The following is a 27,662-nucleotide window of genomic DNA, read 5'->3' as shown; positions in this document are numbered from 1 at the left end:
TGCGATGGAAACGTCGTATTTTTTTTTGTTATTGTTTGTTATTTTCTTTGATCCTATCTACGTGACTTTACCGAAAGACCCAAGAATATGAATTCCTGCAGTCACGAAAGCTTTAAGTCAATCGAAACGTCTTAGTTTTTTGTAATTTTCTTTGAACCTATCTACGTGACTTTACCGAAAGGCCCAAAGAATATGGGGGTGCAATATTGTTTCATTAATGTCTGTGAATCACCGGTCACTCGTATTTTTGAGGATATTTTTTTTTCCTTTGAATCTTTATTTTGCACATTTCAAAAACAAAATTAATACAATCTAAAGCACAAACCCAAAAAAACAATTGGCCATCATTCTGGTATGAATGCAATAACTTAAAATACAACTTAAGATGTAGGTTTTCGCAGCCAATATTAAGATCGTAATTATTTTCTCGGTTAAGCCACATCATCATGACAAAATGTGTCATGAAACTCTCCACCATCTCACTTCCTGGTTTCTCATTATTGACACCTGGGAAAGTTTCCCTGATGTTTGGTGCAATTTCCAAACAAAATGGCGTGCCTATCACCACATTTCGTTATGAAAATTGCTTTTACACCTTGCCGGTGAGTTGAAACAATTGGTGCAAATATTTGGTCGGATCATTACGTGGCCGGACCCAAAAATTAATTATTAATGTTCAAACGCACAAGCAGCAGCAGCAGCAGCTAGATTTTAATTCACTACATATTTTGTGAGTTAAATTAATGCTGCATCAAACAATAGCAGTTATAAGAACAGCACCTTATTAGTTGACATTAACACGGTGTTCTTGAACAAAAAAATAGTGCATTTCGACAAAAGCTGTGTAATACGTGTAATTATCATGATTAAATAAACTCTCAACTTTCTAACACCAACACAAATTCACTAAATAAAATTAAAACTACAAAAAAGAAAATTAATTTCACCAATGGTATATAATCTGTATAAGTGTTATTGTTTAAGGGGAAAATCATATCACTTAAATAAATCATTGGCATTTTATTAAATAATATTCAAAGCACAAATAAAAAAAAACCCTTGCAGAAAAACTAAAAACTAATGGTTCCAACCTTGTGCATATGTTGTACAGCACGGCTATTTTTATTTCCTTTAATTGCAATTCACCTTTGACACTTTGAATAAAATGAGACCAGCATTTGTTCTCTTTAAAGCTACCCGTGGCTGCGAGATCATTCATATCTGCAAACGTCACTGAATTGATTTATTCAATTGAAGCAAACAGCCATTTCTGTACCATTTTAATCTCCATCCCCATGTGCCACCCGGTCTCATTTGGCAGACCGCAGCCAGCAGCAGCTGAGTCCCCAGTCAACCGTAATTCAGTGCGAGGTCGCTCCTTCTCTTTTGCTGCCCTCATGGTCTGGAACTCTCTTTTCTCCAAGTCATCCATGCTGTCCACTCTCTGCCTCTGTTCACATGAATACTCAATACCTTCATTTTATAACTCCACCTATGACCGTCCGTCTCTTACACTCTATAACATAAATATGCCCACTGTTCTGTACAGTGTCATGAGATGTGGTTGCATGTAGACGTTATATAAAGCCAGATTGAGTTGTAATGAATCACAATGTAGGCCATGCTCTTTGTATAAGCCACCTCACATAACCAATGTGCTCAGACAGAATAGAGGACAACCCAAGGTAGGGCAATTTATCAGAAGTGGATAAGGAATGAATGCTCATTAATGGTCAAAAGAGTCAGTATTAGCAGGCAATCATATAATGGTGTTTAGCCTCTCAACGTGAACCTGCCTTTATTTACAAAACTTTGCGCTTTTGTTCTGGTAGGTCCTAAATGGTGTTAAATAAGTGCATGGTTACTATTTAATAACTCAATTTAAGTGGTTGAAACACTGTGGGATTGTCCTTTCCTTACAGCCAACACCGATAAAATAAAAATATTACCCTTTGTAAGTGCATTGCATTAATGTAATGGGGAAATAATACATATACAACGTACAAAAAAGTACTTATATTTAATTACAAAAAAGAAGTGCTTTTTGGAGATAACCACTACTACTACACGCATTTGTCATCATAATGTAAATGTACGTGTTATTTGAATCACCTGAAAATATGATTATCAAATACATTGTTATTATTATCAAGCAATTATGTGTTTTGTACGCGAGATTAACCAATTTCAAACAGCTGAACTAGACACGCAACTGCAAGACTGGCTCTGGCAGCTCCCTTTAAATCAAAGAACTGAGACAGGGTAAAGTGTCAACTCTTGATCAATTTGGATCCCGAGTACATTGCTTTCATGTCCAGTAGAAAGTGTGCAGTTTGTGGGCTGAGTCAGACAGCAATTTCTTTCCATGGCAACCCATCATGGCCAAACGAATTCTGCTTTACAAAGCTGGGCCCTGACTCACTCCATGTTTGCTAATATCAGTGGCAAGTGAAATCTGCACTGGTTCTCGGGCCAGCTCTTCACCAATCCACTCTGACAAAGCGTGGCAAAGGACGGTCAAACAAGCTCCTTGACTGACGCAGTGTAGGGGATGTCTTTGTCCAGCAGTGAATTGACAACAGTCTGCAAATTTATTTTGTAATCCTCCGAAACACAGCATGATGAGTTGGTATACAATAATTTTAAACAAATAAGTCTTCCTAACCATCACACTCCAGCTTGCAGAGAGGGAAAGCGATGAAGCTGGAGCAGGTGAGCTCATGGGGCCTCATTTCCATTTGCTTGCTTAAACAACACTCCTGGAAAGCCAATGAGTCAATCGGGCAATAGTTCTAGATTTGAAGCTTTCGTGACTGCAATGATTCATATTCTTAGGTTTTTTTGGTAAAGTCACGTAGGTAAAACATTTTACTTTCATTAATTACTTTCATTAATTTTAATGTTTTACCTACGTGACTTTACCGAAAAAAACCTAAGAATATGAATCGGGCAATAGATTAAAACATATACATATGTTGTATCATTAATGTTAGGAGATATAGAAAGGAGATTTGATTCAACATGCTTTTACTCCTTTCACATCGACCATGAGAATCCAGGCCATTATTCAGCAGGGTTGGGCCCGGTTTTCATTGGTCATGGAAACAAAGTACATAGGCCCACCACAACAATTCTAGTCACACCACCATGAAGTCCCAAATCCAAACAGTTGACCAGAGGTGAAGTATGGCAAATTAATAAAAGTAAAATATCGCTTAAACTGCTAACCACTTGCAATCCTTCCATGAGCCACTAGTTGTCCATAGGCCACAATCCATATGAAGATTGCACCACTGCCATCAGTGGCATCGTCAAAAATACACGCACAAAATAAGAAAAAGCCTCATATCATTATGCAGGCAGCCATGTTTAAATGGCGTGACTCAAGAATTCGGCTAAATGCAATAAGACGAACCTAAAGAAACGAGGGTGCCTTTCGTATGATTCCGCTTGCGTTCTTCGTGCAATGGTGAACATATCCTAAATTTCTGGATGCTGTGAAAGACACTGCCTTGTTTATATAGTATTGTTACACAAGTGCCAAACACAAGAAACTACAACAATGACCTTTCAGCATTTTAACCAACAGACGGCTGTCCATTGTGATGTATTTACTCGGCTTGCCTAGTGGTAAACATCAGCCCAATATTTTGAATGAGCGATTTGCTCTATATAAATGTATATGTGGGTTAGGCATGGATGTTAAATAAACAAACAAAAATTATAAGAAAAGTGCTTTTAAAAATATCTTAATACTAATTATTAACATGCATTTTAGTGTTAATATTTTATACAAAATACAAAAAAAACTATGTACAGTTTAAAAAGATTGTTTACAGTTCGGTTATTATCTGGGACAAAATACAAGCTGGAAACTTACCAGCCAATACGTCAGCTATGGGGTAACAATGGTTGAATTCATTTAAGTCGGCCCATTACGGCAAGCGAGCCACCAATCACACATAAGTGGTAAGTAACTTCAACAACATAGGCACTACCTCGCCAACTAGTTTAACCGCTCTTCAAAGTTATAAGAGAGAATACACTTCAACATGGGATACATTTTTGGAAATTAACTAGTATGAATATAATGAACAAGTCTCCCTCCTCACAGTGAGCTTCAATGAAGGTAACATTGGCATTTTACCGGGTTAGCATTGTAATAAGGTATATTTGTGGCAGAATTATGTATTCCCTGCTCTTCGTCTTGCACTTCAACAAGTACAATAATTTCCACACCACCCATAGGTTTCCCTCCAAATACTCATCATGTGCAATTGGCCAAACATCCAAATGCAGCATCTGCCTGGTACAGAGTTTTGAGACTCGGTGAGGCTTTCTTGGATAATAATGATGATAATAATTATTTAAACTTTTAATGTGTCGCACAGAATCCATTCACTCTGGAAGAGAAAGAATCAGAGGTGCACGAGGAACCACAGGCAAGTGGGGTGGGCAGCCAGGCGGTAAGCCGGAGCCAACACATGTCTCAGCTCTGTGGTCCTCGACATATTACCAAGTTTTCAGCTAATTAATGAGTGTTTTCAAGTGGGAGGCGCTTGGAGAAAACCCTCAGAAAATGTATCATCATTATTATTATAGATACACACCATAACAGAGCTGGATTAAGGTTTCCTGGGGTCCTAGACTCAAGACGATGAGGGCTCCAGCTGCGCCGGGCAAAGGTGGTGCTGTAAGTGGCGTTATGCTTCCTGAAGGGTCTGTATCCCAGTGGCAGACCAAATATTTTGGCTGTAATAGTCGTTCATGAAAGATAGCGGGGCGTTCTGTTGCATGTGCATGAACTATAACACTGCTTGGCAGTTAAGCAGTGTACGCATTTGCATCACTGCTAACATGACAACATCGCTGGCTTCCATATTGCGGTAGAATTTAAATTAAGGAGATTAGTAAGCTCGCAAAAAAGGCCAAAAGCAGGTGGCATTGTTCTTACAATTCCATCAAATTCACAATAAAATGTGCATCAACTAAATCCCTGCAGTTTACACAGAACCATAGTGGACCCGTTGGGAAAATCATAATAGGGACCTTGGTCTCGGACCACGTGGCCTGCACCTTAATCCAGCACTGAATACATCACCATAGGAAACCATGAGCCAATTATTCAGTGACTAACACATGCCATGCTCTCTCGCTTCGTCACTGCCCCCCTCATCTCCAGTCCCTCAGGGGCACAGGCAGGACTGGATTAAAGCGCAGGCCGTAAAGGCTCGAGCTCAGTTTTCCCCGGTTTAAAGGGGGCCCCCACTGAAAGTAAATGGGTCCCCTCAGGCCCACGCCCCCACCCCTGATTTCGGCCAGGTCCCTGGCCTCACGAGCGATGTGCCCGTTGCCCCAGACGACGTTGACGCGGCACGGGATGTAGGGCGGCGACACTAGATGAGCTCCTCGGCCTGCGCCAGGCTCACGGGTGTCTGCTCCACGTGCTGGGCCACCGGCTTGTTGCACATGGGGCAGGCGTTCCTGATCTCCAGCCACTTTACCAGACACCTGCGGGAACGCGTCAAACAGCCAGCGGCATTATTTCAGACCAGCGTCGGCAATAGGGTTGCCACCTGCAGAGGTACAAAATGCAGGGAGAAAACACGAGAAGAAGAATATTTCACAACACCGGATGGGGGAAGACATAAATGTAACTGCGTTGTCTTTAATGGACTAGTATTATGTCAATGACAAAAACTTGGAAAGAGATTTCAGAGGGCAGCAACTACCTCAAAAAAAAGATGATCCTGGGAAAGCTGAGACAGGTGACTACCCTGACACAGCAATGGGTTTTGAAGTTCTTCTACGAGGTAAGCTGTGCCATCATCATTTGGGCTGTTATTGTTCACGTGTCAGCTGTTGTGAACGAGGGCAGCAGTAGCAAGTTTCACGGGTTTCAAATAAGTGGTAAAGATGTATTTAGATTTTTTTTCAAAAAGGTTTTTTTCTAGTCAAGATATGCATCAAAAAAGATAATAAGCCAATATATCCAAATTATTAAATCTATAAATTTCAATGTTTTTTTATTACCTTAGCACATTAAGTTGTTTTTTTATAAATAGATTTAGTTATAAACATCAAAACTATGTTTACTAACAAACTTCTTAATGAGACCATGATAATTATCTCCCAACTGATAGGAAGCTTGCACGGCACGTCAATTAAAACTGCTGCGCTACTGCACAGCAGTGGTTTGATATCTCACATTGCCCTGGTACTCGCGAACAAAATATGTTCATGATTAAACATCTCAGTCATGCTTGACTGCTTCACCAGTGCAGACAAATACTGCATTACACGGAAGCAGGCAGACGCAATGTTTTCCAAACTGAAACTGTGCAGGAAAGGAACATTCATCTCTTTAAGTTCTCAAACCCAATTATCTTGCCGATAATTATCACTCAAGAAATTATAAAGATGGTGAGGGGTGTTAATTGCAAATAGGACAAAAGGACGGTTTGCTTCTTGACTTAAAATTTTCGTGACTGCAGGAATTCATATTCTTGGGTCTTCCGGTAAAGTCACGTAGATAGGATCAAAGAAAATAACCAAAAACTACGACGTTTCGATCGCAACACAAGCGTTCGTCATCAGGAAGAAAAAAGAGGGGGAATGAAAAAAGAGGGGATGACGAACGCTTGTGTTGCAATCGAAACGTCGTAGTTTTTTGTTAATTTCTTTGAGCCTATCTACGTGACTTTACCGAAAGACCCAAGAATATGGGCGTTTGCTTGTTGTTGGTAAAAAAAAGAAAATTCACTCCATTATGAATATGCATTTTTTGCCAAAGGGAATCCATTAAAAATTTCATTTAGGGCACTTGTGTATATATAACTTGTAAGGTGTTAAATCTTCTGATGGTAAGTCCTCTTAACAATGAGATGTAACCATGGCCCAAGATGAAAAACAATAAAACTAAAATTCAGCGTGCTATTACACCATGGCAGCATCCCAACACTGTGCCAAGGCTTCATTTCCACCTGGTCTGTCCAAATTCGGCAACCCAGAAGATGTACTCACCTGCCACCCCAAATCCAGCATACCCCTCGCTCTGGCTGTGGACACTAGTCACGTGACATCTACTCCAGCATACCGGGAGATATTCAGTGAGAGACATTAATCCCAGGGCCGTGCAGAACCAGCTCATAGCACGTGTAGATTAGCCAAGTCACTCTGACCCTCTGGCACGTGTGCTAGACATATAGAGGAGGATGTGGAAGGAGTGCTTTTTGGACATTGCACTTATCAAAGAAGACAGACTGAAAAGTTGCGATAGGCCACCGAGAACGACTTACTTTCTGTGGAAGGCATGCTTGCAAGGGCACACAGCAAGCTCGTCCTTTTCTCGGAAGTCTTCCAAGCACACAGCGCACGTCTGCTGCAGTGGACAGTAAAATAGTGCCGCCATTGAGAAACACTCGAAACAGAAACCACCGTGGCGCTGCAAAATTGAGCACACGATATCCTCGCCGTAAACAAGCTGTGCGTCACGTACCGTCGGGGTCACGCCCTGGCTAAACGGGCGCCTAATTTAATTCCGAGAGTGAATGGAACAAACAGGAATTCCAGCTCGACTTGCACGCAACCCACCAATTTCAAAATGAACTTTGCAACATCGGATGTAACACGAAAAGAGGAAGTCGGTTCTCAATTTCCCCCCGTTGTTTTTGTTCCTCCGTTCAAAGTTCATATTTGTAAACACGAGAACGTTTTCTTCTCAACGGAAATATGGCTGCAATATTTCAGTGTCACTGCAGTGAACTAGTCACACGAGTTTAACCGCTGTGGGAGCGAGTGAGCTGTGGGGCAAATGCTTCCCGTGCAATGTTGTTTTTGCTACCCGGCTTAATTAGGTCGGCTGTAGCTCGCGAATAGAGGCCAACACGTGCGATGGTGATAATTGGCTATCACATGCGCAGCGTATGCATTTGCTCCTGCAGCCACAGAAAAAGGCTTTAAAATAAATCGACTGCGATGATTTAATTGGGAAACACAATTCAAAAAAAGACAAAAGGCCTCACTGTAAAATACAGAAATAGAAAGGCTCGTCCTATCGTGGGATTTCAGAGCAATACAATAACAGAAATCATCGCCGCCTGACATTGTATCATTTTCATTATTCGTAAATGTTACTGCGTTTCACATCAATTTTGCCACAATTATTTCCCTTCACAACCAAACCCTTCCTAACAGTGGATAATCATAGTCTTAGCAATTATCTACCACGCCTCGAACACAAATCACATGGAAACAGTTCCACGTATTTCTGTATACATTATTGCATTTCCAGACAATTACATTGCTTGGTACAAAGGCCTGTTTGGCAGTATGAATGATGAAATGGTCTGCAAATCTGAATTGCAGCGTGTCATTAGCAGGAAAGGGCCACATCTGTCCCCTGAGAGTTTCTATCCTTCACCAAAGAATGAAATTACTAATATGATTACATTACATATCCTGTATATTTTGTACAAGGTATACGCTAGTCATTGCTACAACAAATGCCATTACTGAGCTTCGATTGCTACTCGGCACGTAACAATCCCCCACACTTTGCGAATCCAAGAATGATACCGTGTCACGACCTGATTCAAGAATTGATATATATATTCCTCTTATTGTGGCAATTGTAGCGCCTCTAATGGCTGCCCATTGCCAAAGAAACTAAATATACTGGACATAACATATTCAGATCAAAGTTAAATCAAACCATCCGTACAAAATTTGAGGTGTGCATCGCTAGCCTACGAATCGATTTTAATCGTTACAGGCCTAATTGTTACTGCCGGTGGTAGCACGTGGCAAAAACAAACCAAGCAAATGCTCAGGGGCCCAAGAGGCTCAAGGGGCCCCAGATTCATGAAAAACCATGGGGGGCACCAAATATCAGCTCAAATGAAAATCCAAATGCACGTGAGAAACAAAATTACCTCAAAAGCGAAATAACCTCTCTCATCTCTATTGTCTCCTCTTTTCTCTCATCTCACCCTACCTCACTACGTAACTCTCTCTTGTCTACTTCTCTTTTATCATCTCAGAGCTTCCTCAGATTAATTTATGGTGAGGGTCCCCAATGGGCCAGCACCACCAGTGGCTACTGCTGTCATTTGGGAAACTCAAAGTGGCTGTGGGGATAGCTCCATGTGTGAACATCTTGTGTTCTAAGCACTGGGGGTGAAACACTGTGCACCAGGTACTAGACTAACTTCACGATTAAGGCGACCAAACTCTCCGGGGGTCCTGAGCCATTGGTGGTAAATAGATATTTTATCCCAGTTTAAAATGTCCTGGCCTGGGTGCTTGCCAACATCGTCCACTACCTACTCAGTGGGCGGAGTTGACAGAGGAGTGGGCGGCCCTATGAGCATAAGGCGTGTGGAGGGGGCTAGTGATTGAGTGGGCGTAGCGAATTATGAAGCGGGCAGGGCTGACGGAGGGGCCACCTGGGTGGTCACCTTGTGTGCCAGTTGTGGGCACCAGGAATTTGCTCGCTTTATTTAGGCTGGGGGCTTAACCCAAGAAAGTCCGACATAAGCTCAACACAAAATCTTTACTGAAACACATAATCAGGAATCAAACTATGGTCTGTATCGATTGCAGCAGAGTGCACTGACCTGAACACTATCATTTACACATGTACAAAGCTATTTAAAAGCTTAGGCGAGCAGGAACACTGTAAAACATTGTCAGAGTGAACAATCTTCTCATCAGAACATTGATAAATCAGACTACTTTTATCCTAGGGAGATAGTAGGTGAGGATCAAAGGTTAGGGTGTTAGATTTTTAAATCATCATTTTAGTGTTGCTTCTCAAATAAGAAAAGCTCGTCTCCACTGGTAACCCAGAGACAGTGGTGGAAATTCCACATCCCAGTCTATGCACAGCAGTGGGCATTCAAAATATGTTAATTATCATTAAACAACAATAATAATTTGGCAAAAGTTTCAGCTAGGTCCATAAAACTGAACACACACAAACTGGGTACTATCGTATGAATTATATCCATGTGTAACACCAGGTGCAGTGTTGGTGGTGCATGTCATGTGGAGATTTCAGAGTCCGAGGTGTTCTCGCCATCATCTCCACTGTGATTTCTTTACATTTTTCGGTTTGTGAATGAAATGTAATGACTAGAATTCAAACAGTTCAAAATTTGGTTTAATCATCCGCAGCACTCGACACTCTACAGGGTGTTCATAAAGAGTGAAAACTTCCCACTTCAATCCCAGCTGCCGGTGCCAACATTGCAGGGAGGTAACAGTAGCTAAAGGTGCATAGTCAAATTGGTAATATAGCTCAGAAAATTATATGGATTTAACAACACACAAAGATGAGAATTGGTTTTCCCCTTTTTTCTGGCAACAAAACAGGTGTTAAGATGTTAAAACACCATAATTAAACCTTACAAGGAATCATGTCTGCATTAACCACACTACTTGTGGTCAGAATGCAAAAAAAAACATACTCTTACAATATATGCATTGTCTTTGAAACCGATTGGTCCACACCAGAGACAGCTTACTTTGGAGCCTCGTCTCAAATGGTGTTGGACGAGAGGATGCCAAAAAGCGTCCTCTGACCACAAGTATTGTGGTTAATGCAGACATGATTCCTTGTAAAAGGTTTCAGTTTGGTGTTTTTACATCTTAACACCTGTTTTGTTGCTAGAAAAAAGGGGAAAACCTATTCTCATATTTTGGTACTGGCAAAGGAGGTCCCATGATGAAACACACAAAGATGTGTTTTTAAGTACAAAAGCACTCTCAGCATTGGTGCAGACGAGCTATCAGCTTCAACAGTACTGCATGTATGGCTTTTTTGCCATTTAGACCACCAACTCAAGATGTCGAGAAAATGTGGCCAACAAGAAGTCAAACAAAACTACACTTGTAGATTGGTTTCGTTCTTATTAGGACTCATCAGTGCAGTAGGGTCATCAATGTTCACTGCTGTGATATGCCTCCCTCTGACAGCCTCGCATACGGAGAGGACTCGTAACTTTACTCTCAGGGGACACTCAATATCACTCGCCTAAAGGCAATGAATGAAATCTGTAAATGAAGACTAATCCATCGGATCAGAAAACTGGCTACACACACATGCAGTTCTTTTGCAGTTGGCGGTGTGGATATGGGCGCAATGCATACCTTTACGATTTGTGAAATGCATTTGATTTGCCAAGCTGTATTGCCAATATGAATATTAAAAGTTACTGCCTCCTCTCTGTGATTTTGTTACTAGCTGCCAGGACTGAAGTGGCATTTGCTCACTCTTCATGAACACCCTGAATAATGCCTCGTGCTGCAGATAATTAGACACGAGTTTAAACTGCGTGTGGTTGAAATATATTTACTAAAAAAAGTTTGTGAAACAGAAAATCTTGAACGAGGGAGCTTCTCTCAACATTTACAGCGGTTTCGAATCAAATTAAAAGGGCAAAACATCACGGTGCCAGATTCACGTGAGTTGGCATATTCTTGATAACACACCATGAAAAAGCAAACACTTCGTTTTTATGTGAATCGAGCTGAATAAATGGAGGTGGCGGCTGGCTGCCTTTGCCAATTAGCAAGGCTATCGGTGAGCATGTGTGCACATCGAGCGTAAATTAGGAAAACAAACTACAGCAGAGCCTACATGGAAACTATGCACCGGGTCTGTCTATTAAAATAAGATTCTTACGCTCATGCTACAGAACAGATATGTAAGTAATTATTCATAATAAACGTTTTTGGGTTAGATCGCGTTATTTATAAATGTGTCATAACCCTCCACCACCCGACACGGCCAATCAGCAAAAAAGTGTCACGTTTTTGAGTACTCAAAAATTGTAAATGTTGTGGTTTCACTCTTCAACACACCGGTGGGCTAAAGTAGTGAACTATTTGTCTTTTGTCAACGTAACACTTTTTTGCTGATTGGCCGTGTTGGGTGGTGCAGGGTTACGACACATTTATAAATAACGCAAAATAATCCAAAAACGTTTATTATGAATCATATTGGTCGCGAAAGCCTACATGTAAGTAATTATATTTGATTCTTATATGTTATGTGTGAATGGCTTTAATGATCCACATAGTCACTAGAGGCATTCCAAACATCACAATGTAAAACAAATAATAATAAAGACATTGATTCTTCAGTTTGAATCGTGACCCCGAATGGGTAAAATTCATCAAATCACAATGGGGGGATGAACCGTCACGTTCCGTTGCACAGCTTACAAATAAATATAAACGATAACAAAGTGGGGAGCATTAATACAACAGTGGAGGGAGCATTGCTGCTGCTACTATTTTCTGATAATAAATTAAGAGCAATTTATCAATTGACTACTGGATGAAGGCCACACTGTGTCGGTCATGGGATTTGTTTGACCATACTTCACCACACTGTTGAGTGCAGGGTGGTTAAAGATGAGGTGCAGAGGGAAGCCAAGACTGACTGAGATGTCACTCGGCACTGACGTTAGCAGTGATCGGGACTTGAACTTTGGTCATTATGCAAACCACTAGACTACTACCACTTAATCCAAGCGGAAAATTATATCGGCAATTGGAGCGAATGACGAAAAATCATACATTCATAAGCAAATGCATGTATGCATGGCGAATAAGCACAGAGGTAAATATTAATCTCCAAAAATAAATAAAAGTAGGGAGTTGAGCATCATCATCGTCACCATCGTCATTATCATTGCTCACTGCTGCCGGCATTGTTATTATCTTCTCAGATATCTTTGAGGTCACGCTGGCCTCGATCAGGGTTGGTCTGACTTTATCGCACCACGTCCAACTCGGGAGGAACTTTGTTAATCTCACCGTGGAAACAGCCAGGCGTTGCGAAAGCCTTTAATTTAAACGTCTGCCATGCACTTACCATTTCATTAGGCACACGCTAACTGAAATATGAGTGCGACTGCTTTTATAATAAAGGCCTCTGGGGAATAAGCCAATGCTACGAATGTAGAGGGCTTGTCAGGGATATGCTAATACGGGACGTGTTACACTGGCTGTGTGGCTCACCTCTTGCAGGCTAAGCTTCTTGGCTTTTCCCTTCAGTACAACCTGGGGCACAAGGGCGAAAGGACGAGTGTTATACGGTGGACATTAAATCCCGGGTCAGGGTGATGTAAAAAAAACACATCAATACGGACACTGGCGAAGGATGCGAAATGGAGGTGGCTATGATTAAATATGATTAATATTGTGCCCTTGTTATGCCGCCACATTTATAGTTGCCTCAGAGCCTGTCGATAGCAGCTCTGAAGCCGGATGTTGTGATGAGGGTAAAAATGGTAAAAGTGCAGCCCTGCAATTGCTCGCTCATGCCACTGCATGGCAGGATGGCATCCACTAGAGGGAGCTCTAGAGGGCTGCTCTGGAAGGTGCGTTAGCTGAATCCGATGTTCAGATGTCTCAGAAGAGGAGCACCTCCCACACTTTAAATACTAAGTGATGGATAGGGCCAAGCATCCTCATGCAGGACTCTCTTGAAAGAGAATCTGGAGAATCAACGAGGCCGTCCTGGATAAATAAATCACCTTGCTACACTGTTATCATTACAATGATTAATTCTGTGTGATGATGCCGGCATACGTATATTTTCTAAAGCGTTCAAATCAATAGGGTACGCATTCAATGCTTATCAAGTGTTTTTGTTCTTTTTCGAACGAGCTAATTTTGCAACACACAGTACAATGCCATAATGGAATACTAAGAGAGACACAGTCACAGTGAGCACATGTCACCCACAGCGTAACATTTGATGTACAAGTTTACTTAAAGGGACTTGAGACCAGGGGAGGCTTTTCTGCGTATACGAGTGTATTGTTAATAATAATAACAACTTGGTGCAGAAAGCAATTAAAATGTAATCGAAGGAGATTGCAATCCACCCCTTATCACGTACATCATTGCTCAAGCCTCACATCTTTCATTTGCCATCACAAAACAAACGTGGCCTGAGATTGTATTCGAATATCGAGCGCAGTGTTGCGAACGCTGTGGAGCCTTACCTCTTTGTAGCCATAGAGCTCGCTCTGTGCTTGACGGCGTAATCTGAATTGGTGACACGTGACGACACCGCCATTACTTTAGGTCGACAGATGCAAACGTGATTAATCAGCTTATTACACATGCATCGGAACTTTTAAAATATTAACCACAATCTGTAAAATAGATGTCGTACAAAGGACCTTTATCAATCCACCGCTGGGTGATGGGACTTCCCATGCAGTGTCGGTCATGGGTGTTGTTTAACCGCGCTCTACCACGCTGGTCGTTGTAGTTTGCAGTATTTGGCTGCTATACATTTCCAAGTGATAAGCCACTTTGTTGAGCTATCATTTGTGGGCAGGTCACTTCTGAAAAACAGCTATGTAGCCTTCGTGAGCCTTACATGGTAAAAAAAATAATGTAGTTTTAGTTTAGATTGGTGAGTGAAGGGGGGGGGGGACTGGCTCAGATATCTCATTGCTATTGATGTTAGCCATGGTTGGGAATCAAACTTAAGACAACCGGTTTCATAATAAAGCAGCACATTAACGACTGTATCGCAGCTCCTCATCGTATGTGTCACATGTCATATATCAAATAACAGTAACATATTACTCCATCTTTCGTGTCATAAAAATACATCAGGTAAATATAGTTAAATATGTGCCAGTGAGTGATGGATGGAAATTCCAATGATGCTCTAAAGGGCTACACTTACAAATGTACCATCCCTATGATCAGTGAATCAACTACTGCCTCCCATGCTGTGCGATGCAAACAAGCAATCGCAGGCAAACCCGGCACTGCGTGCAAGCTAAAATAAATGTAAAAATTCTAACATTTGAATTACATGGAAAACCACAATTATCATATAGGTGAGTCTGCATATTATATTCCATCCCAATTTTATTGCCTTTATTCTGAGACCGCTCCTTCATTGTCAAGACACACAGTGTGTTTTGCAGAACATAATCAAGAGTGTATTGGCCACTGAAAAGAACACAATCAATCAAAAATAGATAAACTTGTGAGCAATCGATTCCAAACTCAGCAATACGTTCAGAGCCGGGACAGGGAGAAAGTTTCAATTGGCTTCAAGTGCAGAAGTTCAAAAACATCAATTTCAGTGAACTCGATTACATTCGGCGCAGAAACAGCACTGGGTCTACAGTGCTGTCCAGTTGCATTCAAATTCCACACGCATGCAGCAGAGGATCCGTGTGGCCTTGCACGATCCTCCATCGTTAACATGTTGACACAAATAGATACGGCCCGACTATCAAAATTGAGACGCAAATCAATTTTCCACTTTCACGTGAACCCAAGGCTTGCAATTCATCCCAATAACTAGTTCATGTAAACAGTGTTCATGGGATACCACATCTTAAATCATCAATTGCTGGCAAAATTACTATTATTGTCATTGTGTATGCAATCATGTGCAACTGGGTGTAAGCAGAATATAGATTGAATCTTCAATTTTTGTATTAAATCAGCCACTGAATTGCACCTCAATGCTGCAACAGCTCTGGCCTTCAATACTCAAGGACAATAGAGACAGTAGTATCAACTCCCAGCAAATCATTTTCTCGTGTAAAAACATGTGCATATATAGAGGGAAAATGTGGGAAACCGCGTTAATAAAATCCATGGACACCTGCCGAAGAGCAGAGGGGTCAACATGGCTCTGGGAGTAACCCCGGTGAAAATATTTTCAGTGGAACATAAATTAATGAATGCAATCTATTCACGTTGGGCCTGTTGACTCATGCCTTCCGCCAATGCACTTAACATAGGCAGGGTTGGGCGCTCACGTAGAGATGGAGCTTGAATAAGGTTCTCAACATTTAGGCCCAATTTTCAGGTTAACCCAAAAATTGGGAACACATCCTTCGTCTGTGTGACGTTTGAATGTTATCGCTACACATATGTGGGTTTTTAACAATCCATCGATCACTCGGGATGGGGGGGTGATCATATCAACCCGACTGGAAATTACTTTTCCTGGATAAACAATGAAAATACGTCCTTGGATGTTCCAGAAAACGCCCGTGACCAAATCACATGGAATCTGCCCAATTTCGGCAGATCTCAGTCGCTTAGCAGGGTTGATTCTAGATCAGAGGTCGCAAACGGGTTTTAATTCCTTACTCGTACCCGTACCCGGCCGCACCAGGGTCGCAAATGGGTACCCGTACCCGGCCGGGTACGGATACCCTACCCGTACCCATACCCTACCCGAAATTACAAATGACAAACGGTTACTCACCAGTGACTCACGGTCTACCCGTACCCGGCCGCACCAGGGTCGCAAACGGCTACCCGTACCCGGTCGGGTACGGGTAGCCGGGTATCAGGTAGGGTACGGGTATCGGGTACCCGTTTGTGACCTCTGGCCTAGATATACAACAGGTGTTATAGGTTAATACGGGCTACGCTGCGGGCAGCAGTAGTAGTCAGTGCAACACAATCCATTGTTGTACTCGACTTCTATGCTCCCACATATAGTCATACCTTCTGTCATCACCCACGCTGACCAGCGTTGTTAAGTGTGGTCATATCATTCTAGATTTGAAGCTTTCGTAACTGCAAGGATTCATACTCTTTGGTTTTTTCGGTAAAGTCACGTAGGTAAAAAATAAAATAAATGAAAACAACTAAATTAAATCACGACGTTTCGGGCGCAACACAAGCGTCCTTCTTCAGGTGGGGACAACGTAGCGAAAGCACAACCGCTTAAGTGTGGTTGTGCTTTCGCTATGTTGTGCCCACCTGAAGAAGGACGCTTGTGTTGCGCCCGAAACGTCGCGATTTAATTTAGTTGTTTTCATTTTTTTTAGCTACGTGACTTTACCGAAAATACCAAAGAGTATGTGGTCATATAACCCCTATGACCCTGCAAGGTGTTGGGGGGGAGGCCCTCAACCAGCAGCGGAATGGTAAAAAGAGCTGTGAGTGCAGATGTGCGATGCTAAAAATGGGGGCAAACCTGATGAGGTAACAGCAGAAAATGAGGCTGAGGATGAAGGCAAAGATGCCCGTGCCAAACACCACGACGTAGATGTTGAAGGGCAGGTCTTGGAACCCAACAGCAGGCATGACGCACCACCTCTGCTGGCTCTCGGGGAAGCACACGTACACAAGACCTGCGTGTGCATGAGAGTGTGTACACGTGTGCATATTTATGAGCATGCGTGCGTGTGTGCGTGAATGAATAAATGTGCACGTGCGTGTGTGCACATGGATGAATGTTTGCGTGTGCGATATGTGCATGTCGTTGAATTGTGTGTGTGTGTGCATACATGTATGTATGCGTGTTGATGAGTGTGTGTGTGATTAAGTGTACATGGGCGTGTATGGGCGTGCATGTTGTGAGTGTTTGTGCAGCCTCAAGGGTGCAGGAACGTGTTCCGTTGTGTGCACGGCAATGCACATCGGCGTGTCGAATGTGGAAGACAGAAAAGCAGCATAGGGAGAGGAGGATGATGCATGTATTTGTTAGCAAAGTTTAAAAGTTATCTTACTAATTTATAGTTTCACGGCATGCATATTATGTGTTACTTCATGAACACGGCTACTCTCATTCCAAAAAAAGCTGGAGCAGATGACGATAGTGTTCATTTTATGTTGCCATTAAATGATGTTGCTGTCAAAGCTGAGTACGAGCAGATCCATTGCTTTGATGTAATATTGGGTACTACACATGTAACGGACACATTACTTTCAATGGAAAACAACCATCTACTGCTCAGAAAGCATTTTTTTTTTACCCTCAAAGCTCTGTGATAAATTTCACTTACATCTTCCTCTGGGGTTCAAAGCCAGAACCCTCACAAGCAGAGACAGAAGGTTGTTCAGCTTATTTCATCAAACAAAGCAGCTTATAGCTGAATCCAGACACAACATAGCAAGGTTGGCATGGGCCCTGATACAAATGTCGTGACATATCATTGGTCACTACGTTGCAGGCAGAGAAGGGGATCTGCAGTTGCAGCAGCCGACTGCCTCACAGCAGGTCACGTGATAAACCAGAGAGAGGGATGTAGGGGAAAGGTTACAGAGGGGGCACGTAAGGGAAGCCTGGGAACCCGCTAGTAGGTTCTAGAAAGGGAGTGGGACTGGGGCGATAAAAGGGGACCCCGAGCGGGAGCTCGGGGCTGTTGCTTGGAGTGGGACCCCATCGCCGCCGTCCACGTCTTTACCTGCTCGTCGTCGTCAGACAGGCAGTCTGCCAGCTGTCCTGAGCTGTAGTTACTCTGTGTGGACTGTGAAGGCTGTTAATAAATAGAGTGCCGACTACTCTTAGGGTCTCTGAGTCAGTCACTACACAAGGAATGAAATTAGGCCACTTGTCAAAATTCCACCCCCTCTTTATAAAGTCCACGAGCCCAGACCACATATTTAACTTGTCTATAGCACCCGATGTGGCATAGCGTCAACAGTTCCAATTCCATTGTGTGACACTTGAAATTAGTAATTTACTCATATTTGCCATACAAATCCATCGGTGCAACTATCGTCGAACGAAACCTTAGATGGGGTACAAATGTATGCTCAGGCCCATGGACTCATAGCCCAGGGCCTGGTCCCGTCCGGCCCATGGACCCATGTGCCGTTGCACTGCCTGCACACTCGCACCTCAGATTAGCACGGTTGGCTATGTATGGTGCGGAAGAAGTTCAACATACATTGTTCCCATCATCTTCACCCATTAATTCCTCCACCCATTTGGGGGCTGCAGGTCACAACAAACACTCACCCCACTCACCCACTGATCCACTCACCCACTGATCCACTCACCCACCCGCTCACCCACTCACTCACCTGCTCACCCACTCACTCACCCGCTCACCCACTCACTCACCCACTGATCCACTCACCCACTCACTCACCCACTGATCCACTCACTCACCCGCTCACCCACTGACTCACCCGCTCGCTCTCCCACTCACTCACCCACTCGCTCACCGCATTGCTACACTTTAGAATTCCCTCCAATTGTCAATTTTTTCTAAATAATAATTCAAGAAATATATTAACGTTCATCTATTACACCTTCAACAGTGTTGTTCGTTGCTGCCCGTTTGGTATTTGGGGTTTTGTCAAAATCGCGGTAAAGAAAAGATACTAATATTTCTGCATAGAGAATTGCACTATTTAATCACGTAACTGTAACCATCCACGTTGCCACTAAGCAATATCCCTGGCAACGTTCAAACTTGTTTAACAAAAATTATATATATACATGCTCACTTACAAATGAGTTCCGTAATGAGGAATGTTTCAATATCACAGTCCTTTGCATTTTAAACACACTTTGGACATTTCATGCTCAGGTCAGTAATTTTACACCAAAAGAGGAGATGTTCCCACAACCTCTCCAAACAAAATCCACTCCCAATTTGCTTGGACATCACACTCGGTTTGACCAAGTGTTAATTGCATCCATAAAATGCAAAACAACGTCTCTACAGCACACTTTTACAACATTAATAGATAATAGTTGCCTTATTTAAACAGCATCTTCAGAGTGCATGGCAATCGATGACTGGGTATTTACTTTACAAAGCATGCTCATTTATGCAAAGGGCTTTAGGAAGATACCATATAGTATGCACCATTAGGGTATTGCAGAGTCTCGGCGGTGATATGCACAGTAGCTGCACAGGGACTGAATGTGAAACCTTAATTGTGAGTTTGAGGAAAACAACGATATTCATCTCATCTTCTTGACGTGAAAATGTCAGGAGACCAATACTATTTCACGGTGTATGTTTGGTGTGTGTATATATACACACACACAACATATATACACACACACAACAAAATATGTATGTGAATGCAATAGATTAAAATGCATAACTGTATGGAGCATTCATTAAATCCAGTTTTCTAAAGGAACTCCTCCAACCTGCACTCTTTAGCCTCACTTTATTCATGTTCTTTTTTATCCCAATCTACCTTCACTTAAGTGCCTGAATGTGTTTTCCATCCGACATATGTCTTCAATTGCTTAGAACATTTGTTGTACTGAACATTACTTTTGTTTTCCTCATATTTATCTTGAGTGCCACTTTGTAGCTGCATTCATTAAGTTTGTCCGGTATTTAATTTGTATTGGGTTGCAGTCAAACAAAATGTCGTCAGAAAATGTGAGGTGGTGATTATTTCTCGATTTAAAGCTTTCGTGACTGCAGGGATTCATCTTCTTGGTTATTTTATTATTTCCCTTCTACGTGACTTTACCGAAAGATCCAAGAAGGTGGTGATTATTATTTACATTTATATTCATCCAATTCTTTATAAACATTATATTTAAAAAAATGATCTTCTATCACTACAACGTTTGACAAAAGCATTTCTCCTTGTCTTGCAGTGGATATAACATGTTCCGATCACGATGATGATGCTGCAGCATTCAAGTATACGATGCATGCAGTGACAAAGAAAATTCTAATGTGTTTCCTGCTCACCGATAATTATTAAAGAGGGAAAGGTGCAGTCCTGAAATAGCTCGCTCATTCCCCTGCTGGCAGAAGGGCCTGCACTAGAGGAAGTTCTAGAGAGCCCCATCGAGAGGGTACACGTTAGCCTACACTTCTGTTGGCCACGCTTCTCAGAAGAGGTGGGAGTGCCCACACTTTACCCCACCACACGCCTCGGTCTGCCCATCGACTAACTGCTGCTGTGTACCCCTTCACACCGCTGGGCAGACAGAGGCGTCTGGATTCCAAATCCAGCGTGCGAACCATCATCATGATTTATTATAAGAACTGTATAAGACAAACCTCGTAGCGTCAACACATTTAAGAAGCATAATTGAACTGATCATTTCACATGCGTTGGACACATTACACCGCGACAACATGACAGAATAATAATAACAACACAAGCAATCACAATGCAGTACTTTGGGAAATGTAAGTCCATCAGGTTGCAGACGTGTCTCGTCTGGAGAAGCTTGCAAACAGAATATCAAATTTTGTGGCTGTTGGCACAAAGAGAGCCCCCCCCGTGTCATTTAGAGCCCGTGAAAGCTGAGAGACTCCGTCAATAAATGATCACAAGGGAGCAGGGCCCGACCGAGTGCTCTTCCTCTTCGCGTACAGTGCCCTCTCGTTTCATTTCACTACTGCTGTTGTTTTCTTTTTAAGAAAGAAAAAAAAAAGCTCAGTTGCTGAGCACAGGCCCAAAGGCCCCCAACATTCTAAACGGCCACTGGGGATAAAGAGTTGATGCGTTTCTCGAATCGAGCGAGGTTGTCGGAACTTTGGCGAAGATAAAATGGGATGGAGATTCCAAAGTGCGAGGAGAGAAGCAGAACGAGAAGCGGTTTTGACCTGGAGCATGGTGGTTAATCACGGTGTGGACGGAGAGGAAACCGGTCAGTCAGGCTGGAAGACCGAGTCCTCGATACCAATGGGCGGAGGAATCAGAGTGAAGTTCATGGGAACAATTACCAGTGTGGTAGCAACGATAAGATTTCAAATTATTTTAGTCAACAATGAGATTTAACCTTATTTTAACACAGCCTAGTCATTCTTACCCCTTTAAAAGTAGGTTTGTCTCAAACGTAATTTTATATATATTGATTTTTCAATTTATATTGCGCAAATAGATGCAAGTGGGGCTTTAAATACCCGATGATGAGATGGACTAATTATTAAATCAGCCAGCTTTGCACGAAGGTAATGGTTAGATCCCCCTATGCACCTGAGAAATATGAAAATGTGGACGGTTCGAGTCTGCGACCATCATTTCCAAGAATAGACCACTCTCCACTGGAATAAAAAAATATTCCTGCAACAATCTTAAAATATTAAAAAAAGCATTTAATACACAGAGACTGTTCAAAGTAATTACTGTTTTTACTATTTATGGCCACACAGGGTTACACTGCAGAAAAAGTAAAGATAACAAAGCCCATTTGGCTCGCACTCAATTAATGGAAAAAAGCATCAATACAACAATCGATTAACAACGCAGGCGTTAATTAAATTTAGCAAACGGACACAATCTGCCAACTTTTTAATATACTACTAGATATATATGACAATGACCAAGAGGCTGGTCAAGGGGCCGTGGGAGATGGAGCAATGAAATCGGCTCGTGCGAAGGTGCTCTTTGGATTGTTGTATCGCAGGACCATGATGAGAGTTGATCCCAGCTCGGGGAGGTGCTTTGTCCGATCGACCGAGACTGACGATGACGACCATACACAAAAGGCAGGTCCGAGACAATCGCACATACGCCAGTTGCTTTGCAAGATATCTCAAAGAACACCCAAGCGTCGTCCTTGATCTCGAGTATTCCTGGACTGTTGATAACTCCGAACCCGTTTGGCCCTAGAACACGAGGTAACAACCCATCACCAGATAAGCGGCAACGCTCGTGCCAGCTTGACCCAGCCTCAGATTTCCATTGCCAGGCTCCTAAATGTTAACTGCTACAGGGTTCACCTAACCCCCCATAACCGTCTTGAACAGGTTCCTACCCTGATAGGTGAACAACCGGTACACAGTATCATACTGATAGTGTATCTTACTCTCGGAAACTATCCTTTCATTGATATGAGGCTGCAGTGAAATAGAAATACTTACGTACACCCACAATCACCTTGTAAAAGTTTGTATGTTATTTTAAATGTACAATAAAGGTTTACTGATAAGCCCCGGTAATTTAAAGGGGAGTCATAGATAATGGTGAACGGACATCAACACTGGGGCTTAGTCATGGCCATTCCACTGCTGGATGACAGCTCTTCTCCAAGCTGCCACACGATCGTGCGATGTAATGACCCTCCCAGGTCCTGCAACAACCCTGACGCCTGCTGTATATTTGGAGTTTGCATGTCCCACCCCCCACTCCATGTGGTCGCGTCGATTTCTTTTCTCCAGGTCCTCCAGGTTTTCCCCTACACATTTAGAAACATGTATTGAGATTATTTGATTATTTTGGCGCTGTAAATGTACAAATGATGGGCAACTTTGCTGAGCTATCATTTGTGGCCAGGCCGCTTCTGAAAAAGAAGTTAACACCTCAGTGGGCTTTGCCTGGTAGGATGGGGATGGTTTAGCATTGTATTTGTGCGTGTTTGGGTGATTTGTTTACCTTTCTTGTACTTTGCACTACTACCTTGTTTTTGTACTGTCTGTTGTAACGTTCTGACCTGCCCCTACTGGACATCTGTGAAAAAGAGCTTTACAGCTCATCGGATTCCTCCAACATAAATAAATGTTCTTATTCTGATTCTGGCAACAACTCATTTCATCGCTTTATGCTCCTTCGGTGGACAACCTGTTGGAAGCTTTCCATTCCTTTAGTTACCGCTCTTGTCATTATTATCCTTGAACGTTGACCATCATCCCCCCTTCTGGCTTACATGTCCTATCCAAGCCACTTACTTTTCTTAGGGAATAGCTGACTAATGTACGAGATTATTTTTACGCTAAAGCCAACGATGTTTGAATTCTCAACCGTTTCTATCCTTACACCATCAACTTTTTCGTTTGGTACCTTATAATTAATACCCTTTTACCGCTGTGATTTGTATTCTTACAGCCCTTGCTTGATGAATACGAGATAATTCTGAGGTTCAGTCTTTTGTCAGTCCACTGCTAGATGAAAGCTACGGTTGCAATCTTTTGATGAAATAAACCATCAAAAAAGATGATGCATGAAAGCATTGTATTTTATCAGAACATCAACACAGCAAATGCAAACATCTCCTTCATGAATGGAAAATAAAAAATAAGCCACGGCGCGATTGTGGCCAAGCAACTCAAGCTATGGACCATGTAGTGAACTATTGTAGTCCGCCCTCCTTCAATGGAGGAATAGCAAAAGGACTTGGATTCTTACATGAAGCCTTGTCATGGCGAGCAGACCTCGCATTGGCACCGAGCTTCTGAGAATATTGCCATACGCAAGATTCGAATGGTTCAAAGTTGATTTTATGCTGGTAGATACGTGCTTGGTGAAATGTATGCAAAGCTCTTTAAGAGTCAAAAGGTGCAGAATTTACAAAAAAAAACTCTCCAAAAGCGATATCCAATTTGCACTGTAACTACTGTATGCTGTACAGTTCAGTGAACACAAAACAGCTGAGCATTATGCACTGATGCATGACATATTTACCATAAAATACAATTTGGATTCGCCCACTACTAAATAAGTTTGTGTTTATCAGATGCTTCAAAAAAAATTCAGATCATTAAGTTAATAATAAAATGTGTATTAGATTGAATTTGGAAATTAAGGCCCAGAGGCTGTTTCTCAAAGGTGAAAATAACCCTTGGCACAGTCATTTTAATCGGGAGAATAGAAGAAATCAAACGTGTAAAAAATACCCAACGCCCTTGAGATATGAATATTGCATAAACACGATTGACTAAAGGCAAATTTAAATATTGCATACATAAAGTACACACACCCATGGCCACAAATACACACTCAGGCAAATACAAAGATTACCATGTGACCTTAAAGAGTCTGTTGGGGCACGTGCTGTTTGCGAGCACCTATTCATGTCAGCACACCACAGGAATGGGTGGTGTGGCTTACACCACTTCCAGCCGTCTTTATCTTGCCAGTGCTCAGGTTTACGCACCGCACCAGGTACTTATATTTAAGGCTGAGTCATCCTGGGGGAGGCCCACAAGACTGGTCCGGATTTCACTTGCCACTGACGTTAGTCGTGTCTTGTAATACAACTCTGGTCGCAGTGCCAAGTATGCTCATCGCATTGTCACCGCTTCTCCACAAAGACAAAGATTCCCTGTATAGCCTTTAATAGACTGTTGGGGCAAGTGCTCTGAGCGAGCAACTATGAAGGCCGGCACGGCACACTAGAGGGTGGGTGGCCAGCACCACGCCGGGCCGCCTTTGTCTCACTCATGCTGAAGTTTTTACACCACACCAGCTTTCTCGTTTTAAGGCTGAGTCGACCTATATGTGCGTGTGTTTGTCACAAGACACACACATGCGCGCCTGCACATGTGACACATGCGCACGTGCACAAAGGCGCCGATAAAATGTAATCAATACATTTCACCACAATGTAAACGGGACAAACGATGAACACAGCCGTGCACATTCCGCGTCAAGCCACGAATTGATGTGCTCTTATCACCGTCGAAAACAAGAAACATGGCGCCACACGCATAACAAGATGCACCAGTCCAAGGAAGAGCCGAGCAGTGGTGGTTCGTCGCTCAACGTTGACCAGGCTACAAAGTCTGCCTCAGGATTTCCATTCTCTGACAATGGCTCGTGCAGGTGGACTATTTGATAAATGGGTCACAAAGGCAACGCGTGGTGGTGATGATGATGATGCTGCACCAGTGTTGGACTCTTACCAGACCACTGCAGCTCCTGGCAAGCCACATGGGGCTGCATGTGGCTGCATGTGGCCATCTGGTGCAGAAAGTTCTGATGGCTGAAGCCACCGCCAGCACATCGCGGTTTAAGAACCTCTACTCTGAGTCTATGGGTCTATGTGACTCTATGTGTTTCTATACGAGGTAGGGTTTCTTTGAGGGTTTCTGGGCCTCTATGCAAATCTATCGGTCTATGCAAGTTTATGGGCCTCTGTGTAAGTCTGTGCGTCTCTAGGTGAGTATCTGGGTCTCTAGGTGAGCGTATGGGTTTCTACTGTGTATGACAATCCTGCACAACCCAGTTTCTTCATGAATCTAGCCACAAGCATTATTACCCGTCACTGGAAAACCTGAAATGGACTTTACTGCATCCTCAACCGGAAGCTAGAAACTGCCACTGCAGCTCGGACAACCCCATTCTCCACGAACAACCTTTGCAGTAACCTAGACAACAGAATGAGATCGAATTTAACCGGCAATGGCTGTAAACAAACTGGCAGAGGTGTGGACTCGAGTCATGTGACTTGGACTCGAGTCAGACTCGAGTCATGAATTTGATGACTTGCGACTCGACTTGGACTTGCATAACAATGACTTTGTCCCACCTATGAGATGTGGACTCGAGTCATGTGACTTGGACTCGAGTCAGACTCGAGTCATGAATTTGATGACTTGCGACTCGACTTGGACTTGCATAACAATGACTTTGTCCCACCTATGAGATGTGGACTCGAGTCATGTGACTTGGACTCGAGTCAGACTCGAGTCATGAATTTGATGACTTGCGACTCGACTTGGACTTGCATAACAATGACTTTGTCCCACCTCTGCAAACTGGTACTGTGGTGGTGCCTTGCCTGAGAAGCTTCTGCCTTGCCAACTGACAGTACCGCACTATAGATTGAAAACATTCTACTCTGGCTTTATCAACCGTGCTTTGAGTGCTTACGAAGCAAGCCCCCTGTGCAGAAGAGGCTAAAAATGTACGACTGCAAACACTGGATATTACGCGCAGTAGCTGCAACCGCAGCTGTGATTTGGTGAAAGCTTTCCGAGGCTGGAGACCTGGGTGAGGGTTTAACAAGAGCCCACAGTCAATTGGCCTCGAGGAACACATGACAGGCCTACACCTTTACCACAATCAACAGGTAAGGATGCTGACCTCGCAACTTATCTGTGAGACAGAGGCTGACCAATGAGACCTCCTCACGACAAATGAAAAACTGAAATTTGTACTCTCGTTTCTAGGTTTAAAGCAGGGGGCAGTGCAGCAGAATCCATAGTTGTATTAAGATGGAATGTCTATGCTCCCAGCCTTCACCAACCCACTTTGTAAGGTGCGTCAATTTACCCCCCACGAAGTGCATGCTGTGGGGAGGCCCTCATCCAGCAGTGGATTGACAAAAGAGGGCTATACATGTACATTTCAGGAAATGCAATCTTGGTCGACGCATCAGACCGATGCAACCGACGTTAACCTTCCGAAATATTAAGCTACTCTTGATGAATACAAACATGGCATCCATTGTTGTTTAAATTCCTAGTGGATGGCTATTGTTCTCTCCGGATGTCACATCCCCTTGTCTACCCCAGGGGGAAATGCGAGGAATTCATGGTTATATCAGAAGGCCGTGTGAACTCTGCTTTAATATCCTTAGCAACAAATTACTGCATTGAGAACTGCATCATAACCATGACCAATGGATCAGACCAATGATTTGCATTTCATGATTATATATAGCTAATTACTGGAATGCATATGCGGATAAATTATACCAGAATTTATTTTATTTCATTATCATCAGCCATGATTAGTCAACTGCTGGATGAATGCTTCTCCAAGCCATGTCGGTTAAAGGAGATGTTTGACCATACTTCAGCCACAATGGGCGGTGTGGGTTGGAGAATAGGAGGGAAGGGGAATGTGGGGGGGATTTGGAATTGAATTCAGCTGAGTTCATAGTCCACTTTCTCATGCGATTAGATACATGTGTCCTGCGCTTAAAGATTTATATCAGAGGGTGATTCGATGCATCAGTCGTCCCCCTATTCCTTACTCAAATACTGTCATATAATCCTTTCAAATGTGTTTTTTTCTTCATTATTAATTCAGTTTTTGCAAAACAGTACATACAGTTTACAACCATGATTTCAACATCTCATTTGGCCACAATCCAGACTGACAGCTCCAATGGTAAGCTCACAAAGCCCTCTTGCTGACACTATACAGGATTTGCTGAAGATCAATATCTCTGCAGTCAAGGCAAAACATCTCACGTCAAC

At 42.7% G+C, this 27,662-nt stretch overlaps 1 protein-coding gene across 4 annotated transcripts in view; it reads right to left on the bottom strand.

Annotated features, from left to right (window-relative positions):
* Window positions 1–256: 256 nt before the first annotated feature.
* LOC144721611 (RING finger protein 122-like) overlaps window positions 257–27,662 on the bottom strand; it is a 67,825-nt gene continuing 40,419 nt past the window's right edge. For 3 of the 4 annotated variants that reach the window (XM_078599384.1, XM_078599387.1, XM_078599386.1), the window contains 5 exons: window positions 16,991–17,147; window positions 14,022–14,064; window positions 13,030–13,071; window positions 7,299–7,381; window positions 257–5,511 (listed from right to left, as the gene is read on the bottom strand). In XM_078599384.1, the coding sequence (XP_078455510.1) occupies window positions 5,397–5,511; window positions 7,299–7,381; window positions 13,030–13,071; window positions 14,022–14,064; window positions 16,991–17,147 (440 nt within the window). In that variant the 3' untranslated portion in view covers window positions 257–5,396. The remainder of the gene's footprint in view (window positions 5,512–7,298; window positions 7,382–13,029; window positions 13,072–14,021; window positions 14,065–16,990; window positions 17,148–27,662) is intronic. The other variant, XM_078599385.1, reaches the window with a different exon arrangement.

Source organism: Lampetra planeri, chromosome 12 (assembly GCF_965212315.1).
Source record: "Lampetra planeri chromosome 12, kcLamPlan1.2.h2, whole genome shotgun sequence".
Taxonomy (NCBI): domain Eukaryota; kingdom Metazoa; phylum Chordata; class Hyperoartia; order Petromyzontiformes; family Petromyzontidae; genus Lampetra; species Lampetra planeri.
This window is presented reverse-complemented; position numbering and strand designations above follow the sequence as displayed.